The sequence below is a fragment of the Adiantum capillus-veneris genome, chromosome 25, assembly GCF_014529385.1.
Source record: "Adiantum capillus-veneris isolate H3 chromosome 25, ASM1452938v2, whole genome shotgun sequence".
In the NCBI taxonomy this organism is placed as follows: Eukaryota; Viridiplantae; Streptophyta; class Polypodiopsida; order Polypodiales; family Pteridaceae; genus Adiantum; species Adiantum capillus-veneris.
Window position 1 is genome coordinate 26,387,194 of NC_140955.1, and position 27,498 is coordinate 26,414,691.

At 44.0% G+C, this 27,498-nt stretch overlaps 1 protein-coding gene across 2 annotated transcripts in view; it reads right to left on the reverse strand.

The window, feature by feature from the left end:
* Positions 1–1,355: 1,355 nt before the first annotated feature.
* The window catches only part of LOC147424602 (MLO-like protein 9), a 51,489-nt gene continuing 25,346 nt past the window's right edge, over positions 1,356–27,498 (reverse strand). Inside the window, exon 15 of one of the 2 annotated variants that reach the window (XM_086499897.1) lies at positions 1,356–1,962. In XM_086499897.1, coding sequence (XP_086356023.1) covers positions 1,726–1,962 — 237 coding nt within the window. In that variant the 3' untranslated portion in view covers positions 1,356–1,725. The remainder of the gene's footprint in view (positions 1,963–27,498) is intronic. The other variant, XM_086499898.1, reaches the window with a different exon arrangement.

The window sequence follows — 27,498 nt, forward strand, 5'->3', positions numbered from 1 at the left end:
GGGAATACCACACACAATAAATAATGTGCTTTGTAGCATCCCTATCAAAGTAACATACCTATGAATCTGCAACCATTGCCTTCATTTTTTACTTGCCTTTTTCACTTACTTATTGGGGGCTTATGGAAGGTATAGTTGTAGGCCTTTCCCAAAAGAAGGAAGATTTAAAAGTGCCAATATTAACATGCTTCCTTTGCACAACCTCAAAAGCTTGATCAACAACACATTTATTAAGCTCTCTTCTTGCACTAAACCTTATGCAATAACATAGAGACTAGTGAATCAAACTTACACCTTTGAATCTCTTAGTAGTCACAAGTTTCCAAGAAGAAGCAAAAGTTTGATACGAGCATGGTAACACATCAAGAACTTTGTCTACACAATAGAACTATCAAGAATGACATCAACAACAACAAAAAATTGCTCCTTGATAACTTTATTCTTTACAAGATAAACATCCATTTTCATCCTCTTCCATTAGAATCTTGGACTCATAATTTTTACGACAATTAATTAGGATATGACAAGCATTTTTGCGATATTTGATGAGCAAATATATGGAATAATGGAATTTTTCAATAGAGAGTGCAACCAAGGGGCGAGCTTTGCACATAGCTTCATGATCTAGATTCATTCACTAACCAAGATCAGTTTTGCCTACTCATTCCAATGGTTGTTTGAGTCTTTAAATCATGTTGATCTTATACACACATCTACTAAGAAGCATGGTCTATGTCGGGTAAAAGCTTTTATCACTTTTCTTTCGAGCTCATACTTATTCTTTAATCTTGTTCTATGAAGTTGAGGATATATAACAAGGTTGCAAATGTGAGAAACTATAAAAACGATCATGTGGGAATTCAAACGTGTGTGTGTGTGTGTGTGTGTGAGAGAGAGAGAGAGAGAGAGAGAGAGAGAGAGAGAGAGAGAGAGAGAGAGAGAGAGAGATAGATATTTGGATATTGATTGTGTGATGCTACATAAATAAAAAGGTCCTTGGTGCCTTATAAACTAGCTCAATAGTAGTTACATGCATTTCTATACCTAAGGTTTACCATCCAATAGAGATAATGACGTTTTCTGACATGCAAACGAAGTAGCAATCACACTTTCACATGAAAAATACCAAACACACTAACTTCAAATGAGCTCAACAAAATAAGCCTAAAACTAGCTCTAGAGTAAAGCTAATCCCGATCAACCTTCAATCTTGAGTGAGCTTTAGAGAAGGCTGAGTAGAACTACATGTATATAGCTACTACATGTTCCAATAAATGCAATTCTCCTATTGACACTGGCAAAATAGCTCCACCTCCTATGAAAAAGGCCTCGAAAAGACCAAAAAGCAAAGCACAAGAACTAACACAGTGATTTGTGTTTGGTATATCTAAATTACAAAAAGGTAAACATCCTTTGGAAAGGTGTTTATGGTGTGAGGTGTCGATAAGTTTCTCTCTCATCCCTATTGCTTCTTGTCCATATAATTGTGTGTTGGTATAGTACAAAAGATTAATCACCTTTGGGGATGGACTTAAAACACAAATACACATATCTTGTGGTCCTTGACACTTGTGGGGTGAATAGAAACATATACAGGTTGTTTGTTGGTAAGGGGTGTTGGTACCTACCTAGCTGTGTCCACGAATTCAGAGCAGGCTTCAGCTGGCAAATATACATGTATGCTGCTAACACATGTTAACATGGGATCAGCGAGCGTCTTGATGGTTAGACGACATCGGGAAAAGCATGAAGAACCAGTTCGACAGTATGGCCACGCTGGGCATTTGAGCTTCCCTCCCCCGATGGAGTTGGCGTTGGTGGGCGACTTGGCGTTGATGGGCGAGAGGATCTGCCTTCGCCGCTCTCTCGTCTTCGGATCCTCTCCTTAGCTCTCTTATGCCAGTTCCGTAAACCTCTCTGTATGTGTTCTTTGAATATTGTCTTCTTCACATTTGAGCCCATCTGCGCTCCCCACACACACTATTTTGTCAGTAAAGAAACTCCACGCGCATGCGCATGCGCACCCGCACACACACACAACAAGCATTTTCGTGTTTTGATGCATTGACAGCTTGCATGGAGCTAGCTCAGTTGGTAGAGTCATAGCCTACGTGCCTAAGGTCTTGGGTTCAATCCCCCCTTGACAATCCGAAGACATGTTTTAAGTCCTTAGGGACTGTTCCCATACGCCTCCACCATGGGGGTGGGGTGTGTGCATGTGATGGGATGCCTATCTCCCTGCCCTACCTGTGAGGCCATTGTACCTGTGAGGCCATTGTACATAGGGTGTGTGCGTGTGATTCAAAGTTAGTGTACTCTCTAAAAAAAAATCAATTTAGCTTACATGGAGTAAGGTAGATTCTTTCCCTTTGAACCAGCTGTTTGGAGCATGCTTATGCTCCCTATGACTAATAGTTTTAGCAGTTTTAAGCATTAAGTAGGAAAGTAATATGGTCTCACGTAGACGTTGGAAACAAAAGCTAAGAAAAGAAACTTAATATATTCAAATAGTGATCATGCACTTGTGAATCTTTCAAAATGATAGGTGGAGTCAAATCCTCCTATCTTTTCCCCCTTTCTCCCCCCCATTCACGGAGCCAATTCTCTTTTTCATTCGCTAGACTTCCAAAAGTTTCTCTAATACATGCGAAAAAGCTAGGATTAACAACATTGCTACTTTTAAAGGTTTTGTTTCCTTGATGATATCAAAACAAAAAATAATTAGTGTGACTAGCTAACTGCACGCTTTATTTAATACCATTTATACTTTAGATACATAGCAGGACTCAGCTCTAAGATATAAGAGCTCCTATCTTTTCCCCCTTTCTCCCCCCCCATTCACGGAGCCAGTTCTCTTTTTCATTCGCCAGACTTCCAAAAGTTTCTCTAATACATGCGAAAAAGCCAGGATTAACAGCATTGCTACTTTTAAAGGTTTTGTTTCCTTGATGATATCAAAACAAAAAATAATTAGTGTGACTAGCTTATAGCACGCTTTACTTAATACCATTTATACTTTAGATACATAGCAAGACTCGGCTCTAAGATATAAGAGCAGTGTTCGCCAAAAAGCGGGTGTAGAGTATGTTTAACCGGCTAAGATTGCAAAATCTTGGCTAGATTTCGAGCTTTGAAGAAAACGAGAAAAAAATATACTTGCAAATGCCTCAAATGTTGACCTAAAAACGGGAAGAGTTTTAAGCGTGCCCTTATTTTTTTTGGTTAGAAAATATGTTTTTGGCATGCCTTGCACGAGAGCATGGGTGGAGAGAGAGAGAGAGAGAGAGAGAGAGAGAGAGAGAGAGAGAGAGAGAGAGAGAGAGAGAGAGTGAAACCGGCCTGTTCAATCCAAAAAGGGCGATAGACTTTACTTTAAACCTTGATTTAGCTTTCACCCATTATTAGTCGTCTATTTTACCTGTACTTTCAAGACACAACAAAGGGGAGAGGGATACAGGCTGCTAGATTGCACCTGTATGAGTAGACAGACACCAGATTGGCCCCTAACTTAGGCGCCCCTTTCGGTATTTCTTTATTGTTCACAAGAGGGAATAAACGTTGAGGTTCCCTACAAGCTGCCCCGCACAAACTCGGCTGAATTTCCTCTGTTCCAGCCCGATTTCGGCAGCATAACTGTACTAGAACCCTTCACGGTCAGTATTCCCACGCATTGACTGACTTTCCCGACGCATACGGGCGCTTTGCAAAACCTGGCGAGAATCTGCAGCACGCTGAATTCTCTGTTTTCAGCCCTGAAAATGCGCCAGATCACCTGTACAGCGATCCCCTTGCGTCCCCGAACCTCCTGGGGGTATTAGGGTCCGTTTAGGGCCAAAACCCTAAACCTGCAAAAATACACAGCAGGCTGTAATTCGCTGTTTCGGGCTCCGTTTCGCGTGCCGGTCGCATCCCTAGCAAGTCCTCGAGCTCCCGCACCTGTAGGGCTACTTGCCCTTTGAATCGGACGAGATTTTTGGCGTGAAACCTCTCCGAATTCACCTGTACCTGCGGGGGGGGATTAGCTGCTAGCTAATCCAGTACCTGTGCAAGAGGCTCTTGCCTCGGCAATCGCGCATGAACCCACACAACTGTACATTGGTCAAATGAAGAGCCCACTAGAGGGGCATAACATACTGCCAAAGGGGAGAGAGAGGGCAGTGCGTAGCGTGCAGGGCATCACTCGTGGCACCGCACTGTGCATAAGAGGGAAAGCAAGCACTCCATAGCTCTTAACCTGTGACAAAATCAGCAAATGAGCCCTTCTTCCCTTCAAATTCAGCGCCAACTCCTTCTTGCATTGGAAACTGCACCAGAATGTGCCACTTGGCACATTTACAAGCATTTTTCCGTTTCGGGGTTGCCGCCTAAAAATATCCCAACCGGTTGCCCAGTTGACTTCACGGCAGAGTAAGAAAATGTTCCCTTTGTCATTCCGGAGGTAATGACGCCAACACATTTTCAGGTCCCAAAATAGCAGTTCCCTAAATTTTAGGAGATGCTGCCATTGTATCTTTCTAGGTCATCCGACCCTCTTTGTACACTGCGGCCACATCCAAAACTGAAATGTAGCCTCTGTAGCAAAGGATTCCACTTTGGCTAGTCAATGACCCCACTTGGCTAACCATAGTCCTTGTCCAACCTTAGTGCTCTCTTGCCCTCAGGCCTGGACTCCCTCTGGACAGTTCCACACTAGCTATGCAATGCAGGGCAGTTAGATTTCCCGAGGGGTGTTTCCAAAAAGTGAAAGTAAATAGATAATAAGAAAGAAATCAACAAAAAGGATAGATAGTAGTCACACGCTGGTGACATACCCCCCTCTTGAAATCTCAAACGTCCTCGTTTGCATCTATATCGTACATGCTTACTGTCAACACTGATGTATTCAACACCTGTCGACACATATACGACACATACATGCTCATTGTCAACCCTGGTGTATTCAACACCTCGTCGACTCATGTATTGCCTGCGTGTGAACCCTGTCCCAATGACATAGTGGTAGCTTCGCACTCTGCCATTGCTTTGAGTCACTAACTTTCCAATGACAAATTGGTAGCTGCACATTTTGCCACTGTCTTATAGTACACGTTGGATCCCGTAACACTTTCGAGCATACCCAAACCGACAGTTTAAGAATGCAGTTACACATGTACTCTTCAATAGAAGCAATCACTGTATCCTTGACAAACTGACAAGAAATACTCACTTCTATAGCACTAATCAAACTTTTGGACATTCCATAAGAGCAATTGCCAAACTGACAATCTGTACAGCTCTAACATTCATGTAACAGGTATTTGATTTGAGCTCACTTTAAATACCATGTACATCATTTGTTTCAGAAGCCATTGTCACACTGACAATCCATGTAGCTTTGAAACTCAAGGGGTCAAGGTAGGTTGCAAATCGAAGGCTTCCAGGTAAAGTGATAACACAGTTGGTGACTCTGCAAGTTCACCTTCTTCCATCCACTTAGCATCCATTGGTGGATAGTTTCTGAACTTTACCAAGTAACGCCTAGCAACCTTGCCTTTCACTTTCCTTTCTTTGTGTGCCAAAATCTGTTCAGGGACCAAGATCTCGTCAAGTTCCTCGACTTTCGGCTGATCTTCAGCTGGCATATCTTCTGGCACATCACCCACATAGGGTCTGAGAAGACTCACATGAAACGCATTGTGAATCTTCCAACTGTCAGGCAATTTCAGCCTATATGCAACATCACTGATTATGTCGCATACTTGAAAAGGCCCATAGTAACGCATGCTGAGCTTTGGAAACAGTCTTTCCTTGCCCTTCATCTTCTTTAACCTTGCCTTTTCAAAGCGTAAAAGCACCCAATCACCAAGTGAATATACCACTTCACGGCGGTGACGATCAGCTGCTTTCTTTTGCTTTGCCCGAGTCCTTTCTAAGGCCACTTTGACCTTCTTGTACATTTCATCCATGTCTTGAACATACTTATCTGCTTCAAATATCTTGTCCTTTGTATGCAGTATGGGAGGAACTTTCTTGCCACCTTCAACTATCTCAAAAGGTGCCTTGCCAGTTGATGAATGCACTGTATTATTGTATGCATACTCCACCAATGGCAAATACTGCTCCCACTTTCCTTTATGCTCTGACACATAGCACTTCAGCAGATCTAGGACAGTCGAATTTGCCTCTTCTGACTGCCCATCTGTTTGAGGATGAAATGACGAAGAGAATTTGAGCGTGGTACCCATATTCTCAAACAAGCCTTTCCAGAACAAACTAGTCATGCGTGGATCACGGTCGCTAATAATCGACTGTGGCATGCCATGATACTTGAAAATATTGCTCATAAACAAGCGTGCCATCTGATCTGGCTTTATCTTCTTCCTGACAGGAATAAAATGAGCCTGTTTGCTGAATCTGCAAATAATGGTCCAAATACCATCATTTCCTGTCTGCGTTCTCGGAAGATCAAAGATAAAATCCATAGCAATACTTTCCCATGGTTTATCTGGAATAGGTAGTGGTTGCAATAACCCTGGTGCCTTTTGCCTGTCAAACTTGACCTTTTGGCATATTAGGCATTCTCGCACAAAGGCATCCACATCTCTTCTCAATGTAGGCCAATAGAAGAATGTCTCAACCGCTTTAACTGTAGCATCGATACCACGATGCCCTGCATACGGTGGGACATGACTCTCTTCCATAACTTTGCGTCGCAATGGCTTTGTGACACACAATCTTCCATGCATCATCATGAACCCGTCTTTAAGAAGATAGTGTTCATGACGTTGTCCATCCATTAGTTGCTCGAAGACCCTTGCAAAATCTTCATCATTTGCATACTGTTCTCTCATATCATCAAGTTCATGATGATAAGGAATCGACACAGCTGAAATTTGTGGCTTCCTTGACAAGGCATCAGCCACAACGTTCTTCTTGCCTTCCACATGCACAATCTGAAAATGGAACATGGACAAGATATTTGCCCATCGCATATGCTTCTCAGATAACTTTGTCTGTGTCAAGAAGTATCGCAAGGTCTGATGATCCGTTTGGACAACGAAATCTGCACCTAGCAGGTAGTGTTTCCAACTTAAGAGCGCATGAATCAGAGCCAGTAACTCTTTCTCATAGACCTGCATGGTCATCTCTGGCCCTTGCAAAATTCTGCTCTCATAGGCTACTACCCTGCCATCTTGCATTAGCACAGCACCAATGCTACTACCGCAGGCATCACACTGGACCACAAATGACTTCCTAAGATCTGGCAACACAATGACTGGATCTGAAGTCATCTTTTCCTTTTAAGAGATTAAAAGCTGAAATCTCTTTTTGTGTCCATCTAAAGGTGACTGCCTTCTTTTGAAGAGCATGTAAAGGTGAAGCAATCTCAGCAAAATTTCGGATAAACCTTCTGTAATAGGAGCATAGTCCCAAAAAGCTTCGGACATCATGCACCGTCTTCAAATTTGGCCATGACTTGATCGCTTCGACTTTTGCAGGATCCATTCTGACACCATCCTTTGAGACAATGTGTCCCAGAAAGTGAATCTCTTCCAGAAAAAACTCACTTTTCTTTGCATTGATGAGCAACCTATGACTGCGTAGCTCTTTGAACACAATGGCCAAGTGATGCCTATGCTCCTCTTCATTCTTTGAGTAGACTATCATGTCATCAAAGAATGTACCAACAAACTGCTGGTGTGGACGGAAAATTCTGTCCATCATCCTATTAAACGTAGCAGGAGCATTTGTGAGACCAAAGGGCATCACTAAAAATTCGTAAAGGCCAAACGTTGTTCTAAAAGCAGTCTTGTGCACATCCTCTGATCTAATGCGGATCTGATGGTACCCACTCTTTAGATCTATCCTGCTAAACATAGCTGCTCCTTCTAATTTGTCCATAATATCATCAATTCTAGGTATAGGGAACCTATTCTTGATGGTATTCTTGTTCAGTGCACGGTAGTCGATGCACATACGCCATGAGCCATCCTTTTTCTGCACCAACAACACTGGAGAACAGAATGGAGATGAACTGGGCTGAATCAGCCCCTTTTCTAACAACTCCTGTACTTGGCCCATTATCTCTTTCTGCTGAGCCGCACTAACCCTGTACAGAGGCTTATTTGGTGGGCTACAGCCTGGCACCAAATCTATCGCATGGTCCTCGGGTCTCTCTGGCGGTAATTGAGACGGTAATGAATCGGAAAAACAGTCACTATACTGTTGTAAAAACATTGACCTTTCTTTATCTAGCACAGATAAATTTGATTCATCACAATCTGACACTTCACGTGCAAAAACCAAGTACGCAGAAAGATGCTTTTTCATTACAGAAGTAATAGCAGAAGCTGATACAGTAGGAATAGACTCCCCTTTAAGCTTTACATCCAGAATGTGAGTCTTTCCCCTGCTCTGTACAGTGATCTTTTTGTTGTAGGCATCCATGATTCCCTGTACACGAAACAACCAAGGAATACCTAACAACACATCACATCCGTCCAGTGGCATGATGTAAAATTCTTCAGCATCTACATAGGACTGGATATGTAGACGCAACTTTCCAATGATGGGTGTCACAGCCTCTGTATGGCCAGGACATGCCAAACCTGCCTCTGCTGTATACCCCATCTCTTCAGGTCTGATTCCCAACTTTGAAGCCAATTCTGGGAAAATGAAGTTGGCTTTGGCACCTGGATCAAAGAAGATAAGCACTGTTTGATCCCTAACCTTTCCCCATGCTTTGCAAAGCTCACTTGCATCTGAATTTGGCTTGTCGCCCACCATATCTGGCACTAGACCAGCCATGGGCTTCTTTCCTTTCCTGTCCTCCTTGTCTTCAGAATCAGCTGGCCTTTTCTTTGTAGGACAATTGTAAGCAATGTGGCCAGGCTGCTCACATATAAAGCATTTGTTCTCTGTCCTCAGGACCTTCTTTTGCTCTTCTGACTTGCGAGGAAAACGTCTTTTCCATTTCTTTGCTGGTCCTTTTTCTGATTCAGCCATAGCTTTGTCTTTCCCTGCGTTGGCTGACTCTTGAGTCCCTTTAGGAGCCTCATTGGGAACGTGCTTTTTGGCTGAATTTTTCTTGCCTGATCCTGCCTTGACGCCAATGTTAAATTCACAATCTTCTCCCTTGAGCAAACCATTGCCAGTGTTTGCTACCTCGATGAGCTGCGTCAAAGTAGTGACTTTTGTCTTCGTGCAGTATTTTCTCAATCCTTTGGGTAGGCCACAACAGTATTTTTCAATCTGTTCTGTCAATGGCACAAACCTATAGGAAGTTACTGGAAGTAGAGCTTTCCAAAACTTCCGATTGTAATCATCCAGATTTCTGCAAGTGGCAGCATTAAGCTGGTGCCATTCTGTCATGACATCTGCTTCGAAATCATCAGATAACCATGCTGCTGCAAAAATCTGCTTAAAGTAAATCCATGTGGACGGAGCTTGCCCTTGAAGCAATAAAGTTGTCCACCATTGTCCCGCATTCCCTGTCAAGAAAGTGGCTGCCTTGCGGACCTTTGAAGCCTCTGTAAAGTTTCCCCCTGCATAGGCCTTGTCAAATTGCTGGAGGAATGAAAGAGCCTTCTTCCTGTCATCAAACCCTGTAAAGGTCGTGAATGACACTCCTTTGCCACCTTCTTTGTATGGAGTTGGCCTCTCCAGCGGCGTTAAATTGTCATATGGAAGTGACTGAAACATGGGAACACTATTAAGGTTCATCTGTGTTCCTTGGCCGCTATTAACTTGACCTGGAAATGCCATATTTGGCTGCTGATTTGTAATTCCAGCCATACCAAAATTTGCTTGTGGCATCCCAAATTGTCCCTGAGTGCTTTGAAACCCTGGTTGCATACCCATGACACTGTACATGGGGTTAGGCATCATCGTTTGAGCACCGCCAAACACTGTTCCTGGCGTGTAAAACTGATTTCCAGGTGCATGACCAGCCATGCTCTGGAATACCGATCCACCTCCAAAATAGCCAGGGTGTACTGAAGGTGGTGGGAAGACCTGTTGCATAGCCTGTAAGTTGCTTCCCTGCCCATTAGAACCAGCTATAGGCTGTTGAAAGGTGGCGGGCTGAACTGGTACAGCTTGAAAGACTGGCATCTCAGCCACCTATTCTTGCACCTTAGGCATACGTTGTGGAGACTGCATGTTCTCCGTCAAGTGTACAGGTGTTTCCATTGACTGTGCGGTATGAATCACCTGTGCTCGAGCCTTAACAGGCTTTTGAATATGATCCAGTGACCCAACTTGCTGAGACGGAACAGGAGGTTGCAGAAAGGCTAAAAACCTTGGGTTTTGCATTACTTGTGTGAACATAGCCACAGCAGTAGCCAACTGGGTCCTGAATATATCATCATCAGTCTGTGGTGGTCTTGAGGACTCACCCACTTCATGTGTCTGTTGACCCTGTGAAGAGGAAACCTCTTCAGTCACATCATCTGGTCTGTCAGCCATAATTGCAATTCCCTGTGTCTGGTCTATGATCCCTTGTGTCTTCAAGCCCAAAACTGACCAAGGCTCACTTCTATGGGAAAAAGTGATTTAATCCCTTCGATGGAACCATGAAACCGGCCTGTTCAATCCAAAAAGGGCGGTAGACTTTACTTTAAACCTTGATTTAGCTTTCACCCATTATTAGTCGTCTATTTTACCTGTACTTTCAAGACACAACAAAGGGGAGAGGGATACAGGCTGCTAGATTGCACCTGTATGAGTAGACAGACACCAGATTGGCCCCTAACTTAGGCGCCCCTTTCGGTATTTCTTTATTGTTCACAAGAGGGAATAAACGCTGAGGTTCCCTACAAGCTGCCCCGCACAAACTCGGCTGAATTTCCTCTGTTCCAGCCCGATTTCGGCAGCATAACTGTACTAGAACCCTTCACGGTCAGTATTCCCACGCATTGACTGACTTTCCCGACGCATACGGGCGCTTTGCAAAACCTGGCGAGAATCTGCAGCACGCTGAATTCTCTGTTTTCAGCCCTGAAAATGCGCCAGATCACCTGTACAGCGATCCCCTTGCGTCCCCGAACCTCCTGGGGGTATTAGGGTCCGTTTAGGGCCAAAACCCTAAACCTGCAAAAATACACAGCAGGCTGTAATTCGCTGTTTCGGGCTCCGTTTCGCGTGCCGGTCGCATCCCTAGCAAGTCCTCGAGCTCCCGCACCTGTAGGGCTACTTGCCCTTTGAATCGGACGAGATTTCTGGCGTGAAACCTCTCCGAATTCACCTGTACCTGCGGGGGGGGATTAGCTGCTAGCTAATCCAGTACCTGTGCAAGAGGCTCTTGCCTCGGCAATCGCGCATGAACCCACACAACTGTACATTGGTCAAATGAAGAGCCCACTAGAGGGGCATAACATACTGCCAAAGGGGAGAGAGAGGGCAGTGCGTAGCGTGCAGGGCATCACTCGTGGCACCGCACTGTGCATAAGAGGGAAAGCAAGCACTCCATAGCTCTTAACCTGTGACAAAATCAGCAAATGAGTCCTTCTTCCCTTCAAATTCAGCGCCAACTCCTTCTTGCATTGGAAACTGCACCAGAATGTGCCACTTGGCACATTTACAAGCATTTTTCCGTTTCGGGGTTGCCGCCTAAAAATATCCCAACCGGTTGCCCAGTTGACTTCACGGCAGAGTAAGAAAATGTTCCCTTTGTCATTCCGGAGGTAATGACGCCAACACATTTTCAGGTCCCAAAATAGCAGTTCCCTAAATTTTAGGAGATGCTGCCATTGTATCTTTCTAGGTCATCCGACCCTCTTTGTACACTGCGGCCACATCCAAAACTGAAATGTAGCCTCTGTAGCAAAGGATTCCACTTTGGCTAGTCAATGACCCCACTTGGCTAACCATAGTCCTTGTCCAACCTTAGTGCTCTCTTGCCCTCAGGCCTGGACTCCCTCTGGACAGTTCCACACTAGCTATGCAATGCAGGGCAGTTAGATTTCCCGAGGGGTGTTTCCAAAAAGTGAAAGTAAATAGATAATAAGAAAGAAATCAACAAAAAGGATAGATAGTAGTCACACGCTGGTGACAGAGAGAGAGAGAGAGAGAGAGAGAGAGAGAGAGAGAGAGAGAGAGAGAGAGAGAGAGAGAGAGAGAGAGAGAGCGCGTTGCGGTCCACTTTATACTTAAGCAGTACAAGCTTTTTAATGCTCCCAAGGAGGGTCCCCCCTCCTCTATATATACTCACACCACCACCCACCAAACCCAGAAATTTGGGAATCCGAGGAGCCACTGACCTAAAACTGGCACTCTTATAATTTGAGCAAAAATTGAAGTGACCTTAACCAATGCCCAAGGTATGGACTGTCGAGACCAAGACCTTACAGGCTAGGCACAACCACAAAGAAATCCTCTCTCCCCCTAGATCTAGGCAGAATACCCAAGTGATGGCCTAAAACTTTGGCAGGTCTTGTTTAGTGCTCATGGCTAAAATTGCCTTTTGTTCTTGTCCAAGGTAGTAAGGCACAACATGCATCTACATACATTCATACACATATGCTTAGGTGCATGTATTCATACTTTTCAATAGTATAGTTTTGATCAAAGTTAATGTGATGACTTGATGATGTTCCAAACCATACAGATCAATGCAAATCATGGTAGGGATTGCAGCTTAAATCACAAAGAAGTGTACGGAAGGTAGTTACTGGCGTGGCATGAGCTTGCATAGCTTAAGTCAACAGGTTGCCTGTGAAGCCAAAATATGTTTCTAGAAGATTGCTTTTTGTACAATTTGTCTAAATAAGTTGTCGAAGTGCTCGTTGTATTTGAGATTTTGTGAGTGGGCTCTTGAAGTAAGTTGCATTCTTGCTTGAATTTAATACAAATCAAGATATACCTCTTGGGGTGCCTATTTGGGGGTCGGTAATTGTTGAGAGAATGTAATGGGACGGCACCACGTGCCAACTGGAAGAATAGAACAGGCGTTTAGCACTTTAAAACATCTAAACTGAAAGAGAGAGAGGATCCTTACGAGACACGGCGTGGCGGAGTTCCACTCCCAAATGGCATTTACCCCAAACCTTGGCACCCCTCTCGGTATTTCTTTATATTGCTCCAATAAGATACAACCGTGTGGCAAAGTGAGCCCTAATCTTTTCTCTATGGAGGATTGTACCAAACTCTATGGAGGCTGTGATGAAGTCTATGATAGAGATGATGCTACAGCAAGAGGCTCAGCGGGTCGCAGTCGAAAAGGAAAGAATGGCTCCAGAGAGGGAACACCAAGCTCTATGCAAGCTGCTGAAGAAAAGAGGGTAGCTATGGAGCAAGAGCGTGAGGCCTAGAGAGACTAACACATGCAAGGGTTGGTCCATCAATTCCTCTCCTCGAGGGGCGATCCTTCCCAAGAGGCTGGCAAGTCATTACGTAGCCCAGGTAGAGACGACGACTCCAACCACCCAATCACTGAGAAGTTGATTTTCAGTAAGTATGATGGTAAGATGGATGCTTTTGTGATTTATTCTTGGTTGCATCAATTCAATGCTTATTTTGCGACACAAGAAGAATAATAACATTAAAGTTTTGATGCCGTGGATGGCGTACCACTGTTTTTCAGTTGGGTCGACTTCGAGACAAGCTCAAGGCTCGTTTCATGCCACCGTGGTACCTTGATCGGTTGAAAGAGGATTGGCGAGACCTCAAGCAAAATGGCACTCTGCAAACAGGTGTTCGATTGCGTAAGTGGATGAGGATCGCATGGAGACTTTCTTTTTTGGTTTGGATGAGTGTATCAAATACGACGTGAAAGTCTTACAACCCATTGACTACAATGACGTCGTGGGAATCGCTCTCGAGCAAGAAATGAAGCACAACAAAGGTAAGCCTAAGGAGAAGAAGTTGAGCACTCCGCAGAACCAACAGAACCAGCAGAACGGTAAGAATAATGGTAAGAACACAATACCTCTTCCCACAATCGTCCACTACACGGAGAGCGCATAACTCTTCATCTAACAATGGTACTAAAGGACTCAGGAAATCCCCAAGTTGACAGTTGATGAAAGATCTGCTTAAGGAATAAGAGGTTGGTTAAGTTTTGAAGAAAGAATTGAGTATGAAAAGGAAGGCAGATGTTTTAAGCGTCATACTAAAGGTCACATGAAAAGAGATTGTCCTAAGAACGAACCCATAGAACCCACATCTTCTGTTAGTGTCATAACGAGCAAACTAATGTGCCCTAAGTTCTCATGATCATCTCAATGAGTCTCTCATGAAGTGCTATGGTCATGTGAATGGTGAACGCATTGTGATCTTGTTTGATCTTGGTAGTATGTATGATGTGATTAATGATTTCCTTGTGAAGCGCGCATGTTTATAAGCTATTCCAATGGACTTTGGACTTGCTCCTGGCATTCACTCCTCACTCATGCATGAATGTCCTAAAGTGACACTCTTAGTTCAAGCCATAGGTTTTTGTCTAAAGTTTGTTGTTTCTCCTCTGTCTAGATGTGATATGATTTTTGGTATGAAGTGGTTTTGCGAGTTTGATCTACAAGTTAATTGGAAAGAAAACTCTCTCTCTCTCTCTCTCTCTCTCTCTCTCTCTCTCTCTCTCTCTCTCTCTGTGGATAGATCTTTAAGGTCTCTTGGGATGGTTTCCTACGACCTTAGAATACTCTTCTTCTTCTTCTCTCTCTCTCTCTCTCTCTCTCTCTCTCTCTCTCTCTCTCTCTCTCTCTTTGGATAGATCTTTAAGTTCTCTTGGGATAGTTTCCTACGACGTTAGAATACTCTTCTTCTTCTTCTTCTTCTGTGTGTGTGTGTGTGTGTGTGTGTATCAAAGATGCCTCTCCCATGGTTATTCGCTCTGAGCAGAGTATTCCTTCTTTGCCATTAATCTCTTACTCTTATGTTTTGAAAGGGGGTAAAACACACAATTCAGTAATATCTCTTGGTACACAGTCAAGTAGTTCAAAAAAGAATCATTCATTGCATGAAAAGGAACCTCTCTGTTTCATTCATTCTCTACAGCATGAGAAGCATTTTTTGCATGGTCTACACTGGCATGGACTCCCGCCTTCTAGTCACATGGAGGCTAGTGCCGCCACTAGCTTCAGCCAGAGGGCTTGTGGTTGGCAAAGAGGGACAAACAATGCCGTATAATTAATTTGGACCCTTGTGTTGGAGTTCAAGTTACCAGTGTTTGAACCTGTAGGTCGGAGTTCAAGGCACAGGCATAAAAGCAGATGCGTGGGCAGCTTTTCATCTACGCAATTAGCAAAAGAGAGAGAGTTTATTTTTTTAAAAAGCTTTGCTTTATTTTCCTACCAAGGAAGTGAGAGGAGTTGCTTGCTTTTAATGGGCAGCTTTTGGAACAGCTTTTGGGGCTCTGCTTTTGGGCATCCCTTGTAATGAATAAATAAGTGGGCAGGGCTCCCACTTCTTAGAGCATCTGGACGTAGAGTCTGAGAGTGAGAGCCTCCCACTCCCTTGTACTTTGAGTTGCAGATTAATACAAAAAGAAATACCGAAAGGGACGCCAGTCTTGGGGGCCAATATCTCTAGGCACGAAACTCCGCCGGCGGGCCAGTGTCGAATCAATTGTGAACATGAACTGTTTTGAAGTGAATTCTTGTAGTGTTGCGGTAGAATCTCGACTTGGGGTGTCCAAGTCTATTACAGTGGTATTAGAGCGCCCAGATTTCTCTTCTACCGGGAAATCCAATCCTTTTTACGCGGCACTTGTGGATTCAGACAGAGATCATCCTCTGCATCCGGAGATGCGGGAAGAGATCACGAAGAGGATTCACGCGAGGAGTACGGCCTGCCTCGGCCTACTCAAGCGGAGCTTGAAGAGATGGAGCGTCGACGATTGATCGACGATGTAGGAAAGATGATGTTAATATTGCGAAGGACTCGAAATTTGCAAAATTTATGACCCAGACCTCCTTCGACGAGGTGTATGCACAGTGGCAGCAAACCACAGAACCACCCCTCAAACCGCCACTCAAGAAACCTCCTACCCCAAGGATGTTTACCGAGCAAGAGTTAGAAGAGGTGGTTAACTCATGGATTTCTCAGCTTTTTGACGCGCAGAACAAAGCCAAAAAGCACGACAAAAAGTAGAAGAAAGGCGTTGACTTCCCGGGTTATTTGGGTCGTCAGTGTACTTTTGCCTCGGCAAGAAAGTAGAAGAAGCATGTGCGGTTTGAAGGAGTACCTAGTTCTTCTTCTTCTCTTGGCAGCTCTTCTAGCTCCTCTGACTTGAGCAAAGAAGACAGAAAAGGGAAAAAGCGAAGCAAAAAGCAAAGCTTCGGAAAGGGCAAGAAAAAGGCAAAGAAGCCTAGATTTCGCCCAGTTTCTGACAGTTCTACGGAGGAATCGTCTTCAGACAGTTCGAACTCCGATGATCACAGATTCTATGCAAGGAAGAATAATTTCTATAAAGCCAACCATTATGCTTTCTGGAGGATAAAAGCAAGAAAGTCCGAGAGTTTAAAGAAGGTGGACAGTCAATTAAATTTGACATGTTTTCTGGATTTCGAGATGCTTCGAAGGCTTTGGCCTTCATACAACAGTTTGACATAGCTTTCTCTGGAGGGCGTTACTTGGAGCACTCCAAGATTCAGAGGGCTACCTCTTACTTCAAGGGAAATGCTCGAACTTGGTGGTCCATGCTTCTATTGAACCAGACAGCGCCAGTTAAATGGCTGAAATTTAAAAGGCTTTTTATTTCTTCTTGGTTGACTTGGGAGTACGAACGTGACATACGAACTGCCTGGAACCATCTTCGGATGACCAAGAAGGATACATTGGACGCATATTGCGAGAGATTCTGGAGCTCTTTTCTACCAGCCTCTTCATTTAAGAAGATCTCGTTTAAAGAACAGATTGAGCGGTTTACCTTGGGACTTCCTACAGAGATCCGAGATCACTGCTTAGAGCAAAAGTCAAATTCCATTAAGGAACTGATGAGTCATGCGAAACGGGGTTTAACCATTCATTTAGGCAGTTTGACCTACCCCACAGATGAAATCATGACGCAGAGAACCGAACAGACTTCTAACAATGAAAGTAGAAAGAGGAAGAGTAACCCAGAAAAGAAAGAAAAGGATGCACGACCCCAACTCACTCTTTGAGAGAGAGCTCTCTATATCAAAGAGGGGAAGTGCTTTGGATGTGGGGAAATTGGGCATATCTCTGCGAAGTGCCCTAAAAAGGCACCGAATGAACATGATGAAGAAAGGTCAGAGAGTTCGAAAGCAACTGAGGAATGTGGCAGAAAAGGCAGATGAAAGCAGAACTGGTACCACATTACGTGGGGCCCGAACCGAATCAAATGAATGAAAGTACAAAACTTTGCTGCTTCGAGGGCAAAGTGAAAGATCAAGAAGCCCTATTTTTCTTTGATGAAGGAGCCAAGGCAAACTTCTTATGGCGGTTCGATTTGGAATTACGCCCAACAGGCTGAGGCCACGAGCGGAGGTAGTTGTAGCGGCACCCGGACGGGATGTTGCCATTACACCGATCATTGGCAAACGTCGTTTGCAATGTCAGAGGTGTTCAGGGTACAAGGATTTCTACGTAATTCCCTTGGGAGGTTGTGACGTCCTACTCGAAATCCCTTTGGTACCACAAGAACAATGCCGTAATTGACTACCGGGCCGAGAAAGCGACTTTGACAAATGAAGGGCACGGACATTGTACTTCATGAAATTCAGTTTCTTTACTTTCTAGAAAGGATTGAATGATGATTGAAGGTCGAATATGTTTTGACCTCTAAAAAGAACGCCAAGATTTTCTCCACACTCATACTGATTGCTTTTCAGAGGACCTGCCAGACGAGTTGCCACCAGCTCGTCATGAGGATCATACCATTGATCTGATACTTGGAACCACACCATCGAATCGTTCACCCTAACGTGTGAGCCGAGCCAAGAGATATCTTGGTTAAATTCAAGAACTATCCTGCATTGGATGCGAAGTGGATGGAGGAGGAGGGCCTAGCAAATACTCCTCAGATTGTGAATCTTTACCTTGAAGCTTTTGGTTTAGCATAGTCTATTTCAAATGGAGCCCTGAACTCAGCTTGGGTGGAATCTGGTGCAACGAGTATGCACAAGAGGGGAGTTGCTCCACTCCTTTGTCAATGGATTGCCTCGATTTTTGATATTAAAGTCACTGATGTCTCTTTGAGTTTCAGGGATACTGTGAGCTGACAGTATTCTGCCGTAACGACTTTATGAACTGGAATTCATGATAATATGATACTGATTTGTTCTTGACTTGTTTAAGTGCAAGAATTGATAGACGAAATGACTGCAGCATTTTGGTCTGAATGATCTCGATAGACATGGTTGCAATAAGGATTAGTCAATCGGGCATCGATGAGGTCCCGACTGGATCTAGATGCGATTGCTAAATACGTTGCCGCTTAATCATGGTTTGAGATCCGAATGAATTTGTGAATGTGATTTGTCATGTCATGTCCTGTGATGTGACTGTCGATTGGTACATGTGCTAGATGTGTGTTCCTAGTGCGTCGGTACTAACAATCAGTGTCTGTTAAGACAGTTTATGGCCTTTGTCTGTTTTGTAGGCGTAATCGAGGGCGATTACAATGCTTTCAAGAGGGGGGTATGTCACAAACTGGTGACATGGCTACCCGGTTCACACACACACACACACCGCCTTGCTGAAATGGGGACGTGGCAACAGTGTACAGATACTCCCAGAAAACGCAGCGGATTCTGCGGGTTGCTGACGTGGCAGATTGCGAACGGAACTGACACGTGGCAGACAGGGTACGGAAAAGCAGTAGTACGGCAGCTTTTCTTCTATGCAAATGCAGGCTGAAATCTTATGCAAATAGCTGCTTTATTCCACGCTATTAGCAAGAGAGAGAAAGAGCTTTATTTTTTGAAGTGCTTTATTTGTAAGCCTATTTTGGGGGTAGCTTTTTATGGGCAGCTTTTGGGGCTCTGCTTTTGACATTCCTTGCAACTCTTTATAAGTGTGGCTTGGTCTCTCACTTCTCAGAGCATCTGGACGCAAAGTCTGAGAGTGAGACCCAGCCACTCCGTGTACTTTTTGCAACAGATTAATACAAAAAGAAATACCGAAAGGGGCGCCAGTCTTTGGGGCCAATATCTCTAGGCACGGAACTCCGTCGGGCCGTGTCGAATCAATTGTGAACTATGAACTCTTTTGAAGTAAATTCTTGTCGTGTCGCTGTAGAATCTTGACTTGGAGTGTCCAAATTTGTTACACAAAGAAGCCTAAGTCTCGCCCAGTTTCGGACAGTTCTACAAAGGACTCGTCTTCAGATAGTTCGGACTCCGACGACAACAGATTTTATGCAAGGAAGAAGAATTTTTATAAAGCCAACCAGTATGACTTTCTGGAAGATAAAAGCAAGAAAGTCCGAGAGATTAAGGAAGGTGGACAGTCAATTAAATTTGACACGTTTTCTAGATTTCGAGATGCTTCGAAGGCTTTGGCCTTCATACAGCAGTTTGACATAGCTTTCTGTGGAGCACATTACTCAGAGCACTCCAAGATTCGGAGGGCTATCTCTTACTTCAAGGGAAATGCTCGAACTTAGTGATCCACTCTTCTATTGAACAAGAAAGTGCCACTTAAATGGCTTAAATTTAAAAGGCCATGATATTTCTTCATGGCTGACTTGGGAGTACGAGCGCGGCATACGAACTGCTTGGAACCATCCGGATGATCAAGAAAGATACATTGGACGCATATTGCGAGAGATTTTGGAGCTCTTTTCTACTAGCCTCTTCATTTAAGAAGATCTCGTTCAAAGAACAGATTGAGCGGTTTACCTTGGGACTTCCTATAGAGATCCGAGATCATTGCTTAGAGCAAAAGTCAGATTTCATTAGGAACTGAGGAGTCATGCGAAACGGGGTTTTGCCATTCATTCAAGCAATTTGAACTACCCCACAAATGAGATCATGACGCAGAGAACCGAAGAGACTTCTAACAATGAAAGTAGAAAGAAGAAGAGTAACCCAGAAAATAAAGAAAAGGATGCTCGACCCCAGCGGAATATTCCATTCGGGATGGCTACTTGATGAAGAAAACCATGTTGTGTGTTACACAGCATTGAGGAAAAAGGTTATGACCGAATGCCACTGTCCACCTTTTACGGGTCTTCGCGGCATTGTTACCACCTTGAAAGGTGTTTTTGTTTGGCCGAGACTCAAGAAGGATGTGGACGATTTTGTACGCAGTTGCTTGGTGTGCCAGAAGGTCAAGTTTTGACAGGCATAAAGCACAGGGATTGGTACAGCCTTTACCCATATCCACCTGCCCCTGGAAAAGTATTGCAATGGATTTCATTTTTGATCTCCCAAAAACACAACGTAAGCACGATTGTTTATTGCCGAAATCTTCAGATTACATGGCATGCTTTAGACGATTGTCTCCGACAGAGACCCCAGATTCACGAGTTTGTTTTGAACGGCTATTTGGGAGAAGATTGGCACGTGGTTGCAGTTCTCGTTCCACCCGCAGACTGACGGGCAGTCAAAGATTGCGAATTCAGTGGTATTGGATTTGTTGAAGTCTTCTTCTTTGAATCTAAAGACTTCATGGGAAAAGGGTTTTTACCTTTGATGAAATATGCCTACAGAAACACGATTAACTCTTAGATGGGGAAGGTGCCATTTGAATAATTGAACATCCTACGAAGGTTCTACCCTTCCTTAGCACGAAAGATACGATTTTTCTTTGAAGCCGACCAATTCACGAGGGACTTGGACTTGGTCCGTAAGGATTTAGAGAAATATCAGAAAAAGGCAGTAGATCGACAGCGTCGTGATTTGAAATTGAAGGAGAACAATTGGGTGCTCTTACATCTTGAGAAGTCACGCTTGAAAAAGAAAAAAAAAGGGAAAGGAGCGGCTTTTTCGAAAGCTTAGCATGAGATTCTATGGACCTTTCCAGATTTTCCGAAAGATAAATGATGTCTCCTTTGGACTGAAGCTGCCCGATACTTGGAGAATTCACAATGTTTTTCATATGAGTCTCTTGAAGCCTTTCAAAGGCGATGTGCCCGAAGATGGGGAGCTAGATGAGCAACCCGAGTGGAAGAAAACGAGCAGATACTCGTTCCAAAACAGATATTGGCACAGAAAAGCAGAAGGTAAAGCGATAAGACGGTTCTTGGTTAAATTCAAGACCTAGTCCGTATTGGATGCGAGTGAATGGAGGAGGATCTAGCAGATACTCCTCAGATTGTGAATCTTTACCTTGAAGCATTTGGATTAGCATAGTCTATTCTAAATGGAACCCCGAACTCAGCTTGGGTGGAATGTGGTGCAGCGGGTATGCACAAGAGGGGAGTCGCTGTTACAAACTGGTGACGTGGCAACACACTTCCAGAGAAGGGCAGTAGGAAAACAGGCTGGAAATTACGTTGCAGGGCTGACGTTGCAATGTACGGCAGATTCTGAAAATTCCGCTGCAAAACGCGATGGACTGCTGACGCGATTGAGTGTACGGAATTCCGCTTTTTGCGCTGATCTTGTACGAAAAAGCAAGGGGAAACCTACGCAAGCTTTTTATGGGAAAGCTTTCAGGCTTTGCTTTATTTTAAGCCTATTTTAAAAGAGAGCTTTTTGATGTACTGCTTTTGGGGCTCTGCTTTTGGCATCCCTTGTAAACCCTTTATAAGTGTGGGCAAGGCTCCCACTTCTCAGAGCATCTGGACGCAGAGTCTGAGAGTGAGACCCTCCCACTCCCTTGTACTTTGAGTTGCAGATTAATACAAAAAGAAATACCGAAAGGGGTGCCAGTCTCTGGGGCCAATATCTCTAGGCATGGAACTCCGTTGGGCCGTGTCGAATCAATTGTAAACTGTGAATTGTTTTGAAGTGAATTCCTCTCGTGTCGCGGTAGATTCTTGACTTGGAGTGTCCAAGTTTGTTACACTGGTATCAGAGCACGCCTATTTCTCTACTATTGGGAAATCCGATCCTTTTTACGCTGCACTTATTGATTCAGACAGAGATCAGTCGACTTCCTCTGCACCCGAAGATGCAGGAAGAGATCATGAAGAAGATTCATGTGAGGAGTATGGCCCTCCCCGAAATTTGCAAAATTATGACCCAGACCTCCTTTGACGAGGTGTATGCACAGTGGCAGCAAACCACAAAACCACCCCTCAAACCGGTACTCAAGAAACCTCCTACCCCAAGGATGTTTACCGAGCAAGAATTAGACGAGGTGGTTAACTTAGGGGATTTCTCAGCTTTTTGACGCACATAACAAAGCCAAAAAGCACAACAGAAAGCATAAGAAATGCGTTGACTTCCCGGGTTATTTGGGTCGTCGGTTTACTTTTGCCTTGGCAAGAAAGCAGAAGAAGCATGTGCGATTTGAAGGAGTACCTAGTTCTTCTTCTTTTGACAGTTCTTCTAGCTCCTTTGACTCGAGCGAAGAAGAAAGAAAAGGAAAAAAGCAAAGCTTCGGAAAGGGCAAGAAAAAGGCAAAGAAGTCTAAATCTTGCCCAGTTTCGGACAATTCTACACAGGATTCATCTTCGGATAGTTCGGACTCCGATGATAGTAGATTTTATGCAAGGAAGAAGAATTTTTACAAAGCCAACCAGTATGACTTTCTGGAAGATAAAAACAAGAAAGTCCGAGAGTTCAAAGAAGGTGGACAACCAATTAAATTTGACACGTTTTCTGGATTTCGAGATGCTTCGAAGGCTTTGGCCTTCATACAGCAATTTGACATAGCTTTCTCTAGAGGGTGTTACTCAGAGCATTCCAAGATTAGGAGGGCTACCTCTTACTCTAGCGGAAATACTCAAACTTGGTCGTCCACGCTTCTATTGAGCAAGAAAGCGTCAGTTAAATGGCTGAAATTCTAAAAGGCTTTTTATTTCTTCCTGGTTGACTTGGGAGCATGAACGTGACATAGGAACTGCTTGGAACCATCTTCGGATGACCAAGAGAGATTCATTGGACGCATATTGCGAGAGATTCTGGAGCTCTTTTCTACCAGCCTCTTCATTAAAGAAGATCTCGTTCAAAGAACAGATTGAGTTTACCTTGGGACTTCCTACAAAGATCCGAGATCATTGCTTAGAGCAAAAGTCAAATTCCATTTCAGAACTCATGAGTCATGCGAAACGGATTTTTGCCATTCATTCAGGCAATTTGACTTACCCCACAGATGAGATCATGACGCAGAGAACTGAACAGACTTCTAACAATGTAAGTAGAAAGAAGAAGAGTAACCTAGAAAAGAAAGAAAAGGATACACGACCCCAGCTTACTCTTCGAGAGAGGGTTAGCTATATCAAAGAGGGGAAGTGCTTTGGATGCAGGGAAACTGGGTACATCTCCGCGAAGTGCCCTAAAGAGGCACCGAATGAACAAGATGAAGAAAGGTCAGAGAGTTCGAAAGTAGCCGAGGAACGTGGCAGAAAAGGCAGATGAAAGCAGAACTGGTACCACATTGCGTGGGGGCCGAACCGAATCAAATGAATGGAAGTACAAAACTTTGCCGCTTTTGGGGCAAAGTGAAAGATCAGGAAGCCCTCTTTTTCTTGGATGAAGGAGCCAAGGCCAACTTCTTTTCACTTGAATTGGCGGCTCGATTTGGAATTACGCTCGACAAGCTGAGGCCACAGGCAGAGGTAGTTCTAGCGGCACCCGGACGGGATGTTGCCATCACACCAATCATTGGCAAACTTTGTTTGCAATGTCAGGGGTGTTTAGGGCACGAGGACTTCTACGTAATTCCCTTGGGAGGTTGTGACGTCCTGCTCGAAATCCCTTGGTAACAAAAGAACAACGCCGTGGTTGACTACTGGGCCAAGAAAGCGACTTTGACAAATGAAGGGCACATACATTGTACTTGATGAAATTCAGTTTCTTTACTTTCTGGAAAGGACTGAATGATGATTGAAGGTTGAATATGTTTTGATCTCGAAAACGAACGCCAAGATTTTCTCCACACTCATGCCGATTGCTTTTCAGAGGGCCTGTCAGGCGAGTTGCTACTAGCTCGTCCTGAGGATCATATCATTGATCTGATACCTGGAACCACACCTACGAATCGGCCACCTTACCGTGTGAGCCGAGCCCAGAGATACACTTTTTGGGACACATTGTCTCAGCAGCAGGAATGCAGATGGACCCGGCCAAGATAGAGACTATCTGTGATTGGCCCGATTTAAAGAATGTCCATGAAGTTCGAAGCTTCTTGGGCTTATGTTCTTACTACCGGCGGTTTCATCAGACAGTTTGCTTATTCCGTTGCATATGTTGACATAGAAAGGAGTCCTTTTCTCGTGGCGACCCACAGAGGTGACTGCCTTTCACAAATTGAAACAGAATTTGATTACAGGACCAGTTTTGACTTTGCCGGATTTGCAGAAGTCGTTTGAAGTATATTGTGATACTTGTGGTCGTAGTCTGAATGCGGTCTTAATGCATGAAGGCCATGTCATAACCTATGAGAGCCGATTGTTTTCAAGGCCGTAATTGACAGTACAGATATGTGAGAAAGAGCTTTTGGCGGTTATCCATGCTCTTACTCAGTGGCGACATTATCTACTCGGAGCCGATTTTACTGTTTTCACAGATGGTTGGAGTTTACGCTACTTCTTGTCAAAGAAGCAGCTATCGGAAAAGCAGATGCGGTGGGCAAACATTTGGTCACACTTTTACTTCCGAATTGTCCATGTGCAGGGACAAAAGAAATTGGTGGCAGATACTTTGTCCTGGAAGGGGTTGGTTCTGGCTATTTCTACGATACATCATAGAAGCTTCGAGGATATGGTCGGTCAGTACGCCACAGATATAGATTTTGCAGATATATTCGGTTGAATAGGTAGTAGCGGGATATTCCTTTCGGGATGGCTACTTGATGAAGAAAACGATGTTGTGCGTTACACAACCGTTGAAGGAAAAGGTTCTAACCGAATGCCACTGTCCACCTTTTACGGGTCACCCCGGCATTGTTACCACCTTGAAAGGTCTGGAGAGATACTTTTGTTTGGTCGAGACTCAAGAAAGACGTGGACGATTTTGTAAGCAGTTGCTTGGTATACCAAAAGGTCAAGTTTTGAAAGACATAAAGCACAAGGATTGTTATAGCCTTTACCCATACCCACCCGCCCTTGGAAAAGTATTGCAATGGATTTCATTTTTGATCTCCCGAAAACACGATTGTTTATTGCCCAGATATTCAGATTATATGGCATGCCTAAGACGATTGTCTCCAACAGAGACCCCAGATTCACGAGTTTGTTTTGGAAGGCTATTTGGGAGAACATTGGCACGCGGTTGCAATTCTCGTCATTGTTCCATCCGCAGACTGACGGGCAATTAGAAATTGCTAATTCAATGGTACATGGATTTGTTGAAGACTTCATGGAAAAAGGGTTTTTACCTTTGGTGGCATATGCCTACAGAAACACGATCAACTCTTTGATGAGGAAGGTGCCATTTGAGATTATTGAATTTGCTACGAAGGTTACACCCTTCCTTAGCACGAAAGGTAAGATTTTTTTCTTTGAAGCCGACGAGTTCACGAGGGACTTGGACTTGGTCCAGAAGGCTTTCGAGAAATCTGAGAAAAAGGCAGCAGATTGACATCGTCGCGATTTGAAATTGAAGGAGAACGATTGGGTGCTCTTACATTTTGAGAAGGCACGCGTGAGAAAGAAAAAGGGAAAGGAGCGGCTTTTTCGAAAGCTTAGCATGAGATACTATGGACCTTTCCAGATTTTTCGAAAAGATAAATGATGTCTCCTTTGGACTAAAGCTGCCCGATACTTGGAGAGCTCACAATGTTTTTCATGTGAGTCTCTTGAAGCCTTTTGAAGGCGATGTGCCCGATAATGGGCAGCCAGATGAGCTACCCGAATTGGAGGAAAACGAGTAGATACTCGTTCCAGAACAGAGATTGGCACAGAAAGATAGAAAGATAAACGGTAAACCGATAAGACGGTTCTTGGTTCAATTCAAGACCTACTCCGCATTGGATGCGAAGTGAATGGAGGAGGAGAACCTGGCAGATACTCCTCGGATTGTGAATCTTTACCTCGAAGCATTTGGTTTAGCATAGTCTAGTCTAAATGGAACCCCGAACTCAGCTTGGGCGGAATCTGGTGCAACGGGTATGCACAAGAGGGGAGTCGCTCTGCTCCTTTGTCAACAGATTGCCTTGATTTTTTATACTAAAGTCACTGATGTCTCTTTGAGTTTCAGGGATACTGTGAGCTGACAGTATTCTGTTGTAATGACTTTATGAATTGGAATTCCCGAACATGCTACTGACTTGTTCTTGACTTGTTTAAAGTGCAAGAACTAATAGACGAAATGACTGCAGCATTTTAGTCTGAATGATTTCGATAGATATGATTGCAATAAGGATTAGTCAATCGGGCATCTATGAGGTCCTGAGTGGATCTAGATGCGATTGCTAAATACGTTGCCAATTAATCATGGTCTGGATCGGAATGAATGTCGAATGTGATTTATCATGTGATGTCAAGTGATGTCCTGTAATGTCATGTGATGTGACTGTTGATTGGTACATGTGCTAGATGTATGTTCCTAGTGCATCGGTACTAACAATCAGTGTCTGCTAAGATTGTTTATGGCTTTTGTCTGTTTTGCAGGCGTAATCGAGGGCGATTACAATGCTTTCAAGAGGGGGTTATGTCACAAACTGGTGACGTGGCAACACACTATCAGAGCAGGGCAGCGGGAAAACAAGCCAGAAATTACGTTGCAAGGCTGACGTGGCAGTGTACGACAGGTTCTGGAAATTCCTCCGCAGAACGTGTTGGACTGCTGACGTGGTTGAGCGTATAGAATTCCGCTTTTTGCGCTGATCTTGTATGGAAAAGCAAGGGGAAACCTACACAAGCTTTTTGTGGGAAAGCTTTTGGGCTTTGCTTTATTTTAAGCCTATTTTAAAAGAGAGGTTTTTGATGTACAGCTTTTGGGGCTCTGCTTTTGGCATCCCTTGTAAACCCTTTATAAGTGTGGGCAAGGCTCCTACTTCTCAGAGCATCTGGATGCAAAGTCTGAGAGTGAGACCCTCCCACTCCCTTGTACTTTGAGTTGCAGATTAATACAAAAAGAAATACCAAAAGGGACGCCAGTCTCTGGTGCCAATATCTCTAGGCATGGAACTCCGCCGGGCCTTGTCGAATCAATTGTGAACTGTGAACTGTTTTGAAGTGAATTCCTGTCGTGTCGCGGTAGATTCTTGACTTGGAGTGTCCAAGTCTGTTACAGTCGCTCCGCTCCTCTGTCAACAGATTGCTTGATTCTGATACTAAAGTCATTGATGTCTCTTTTGAGTTTCAGGGATAGTGTGAGCTTGACAGTATTCTGCTGTAGGACTTCATGAACTGGAATTTCCAAACATGATATTGACTTGTTCTTGACTTGTTTAAGTGTAGGAACTGATAGAAAAAACGACTGCAGCATTTCGGACCGAAAGATCTCGATAGACATGGTTGCAATAAGGATTAGTCAATTGAGCATCTATGAGGTCCCGAGT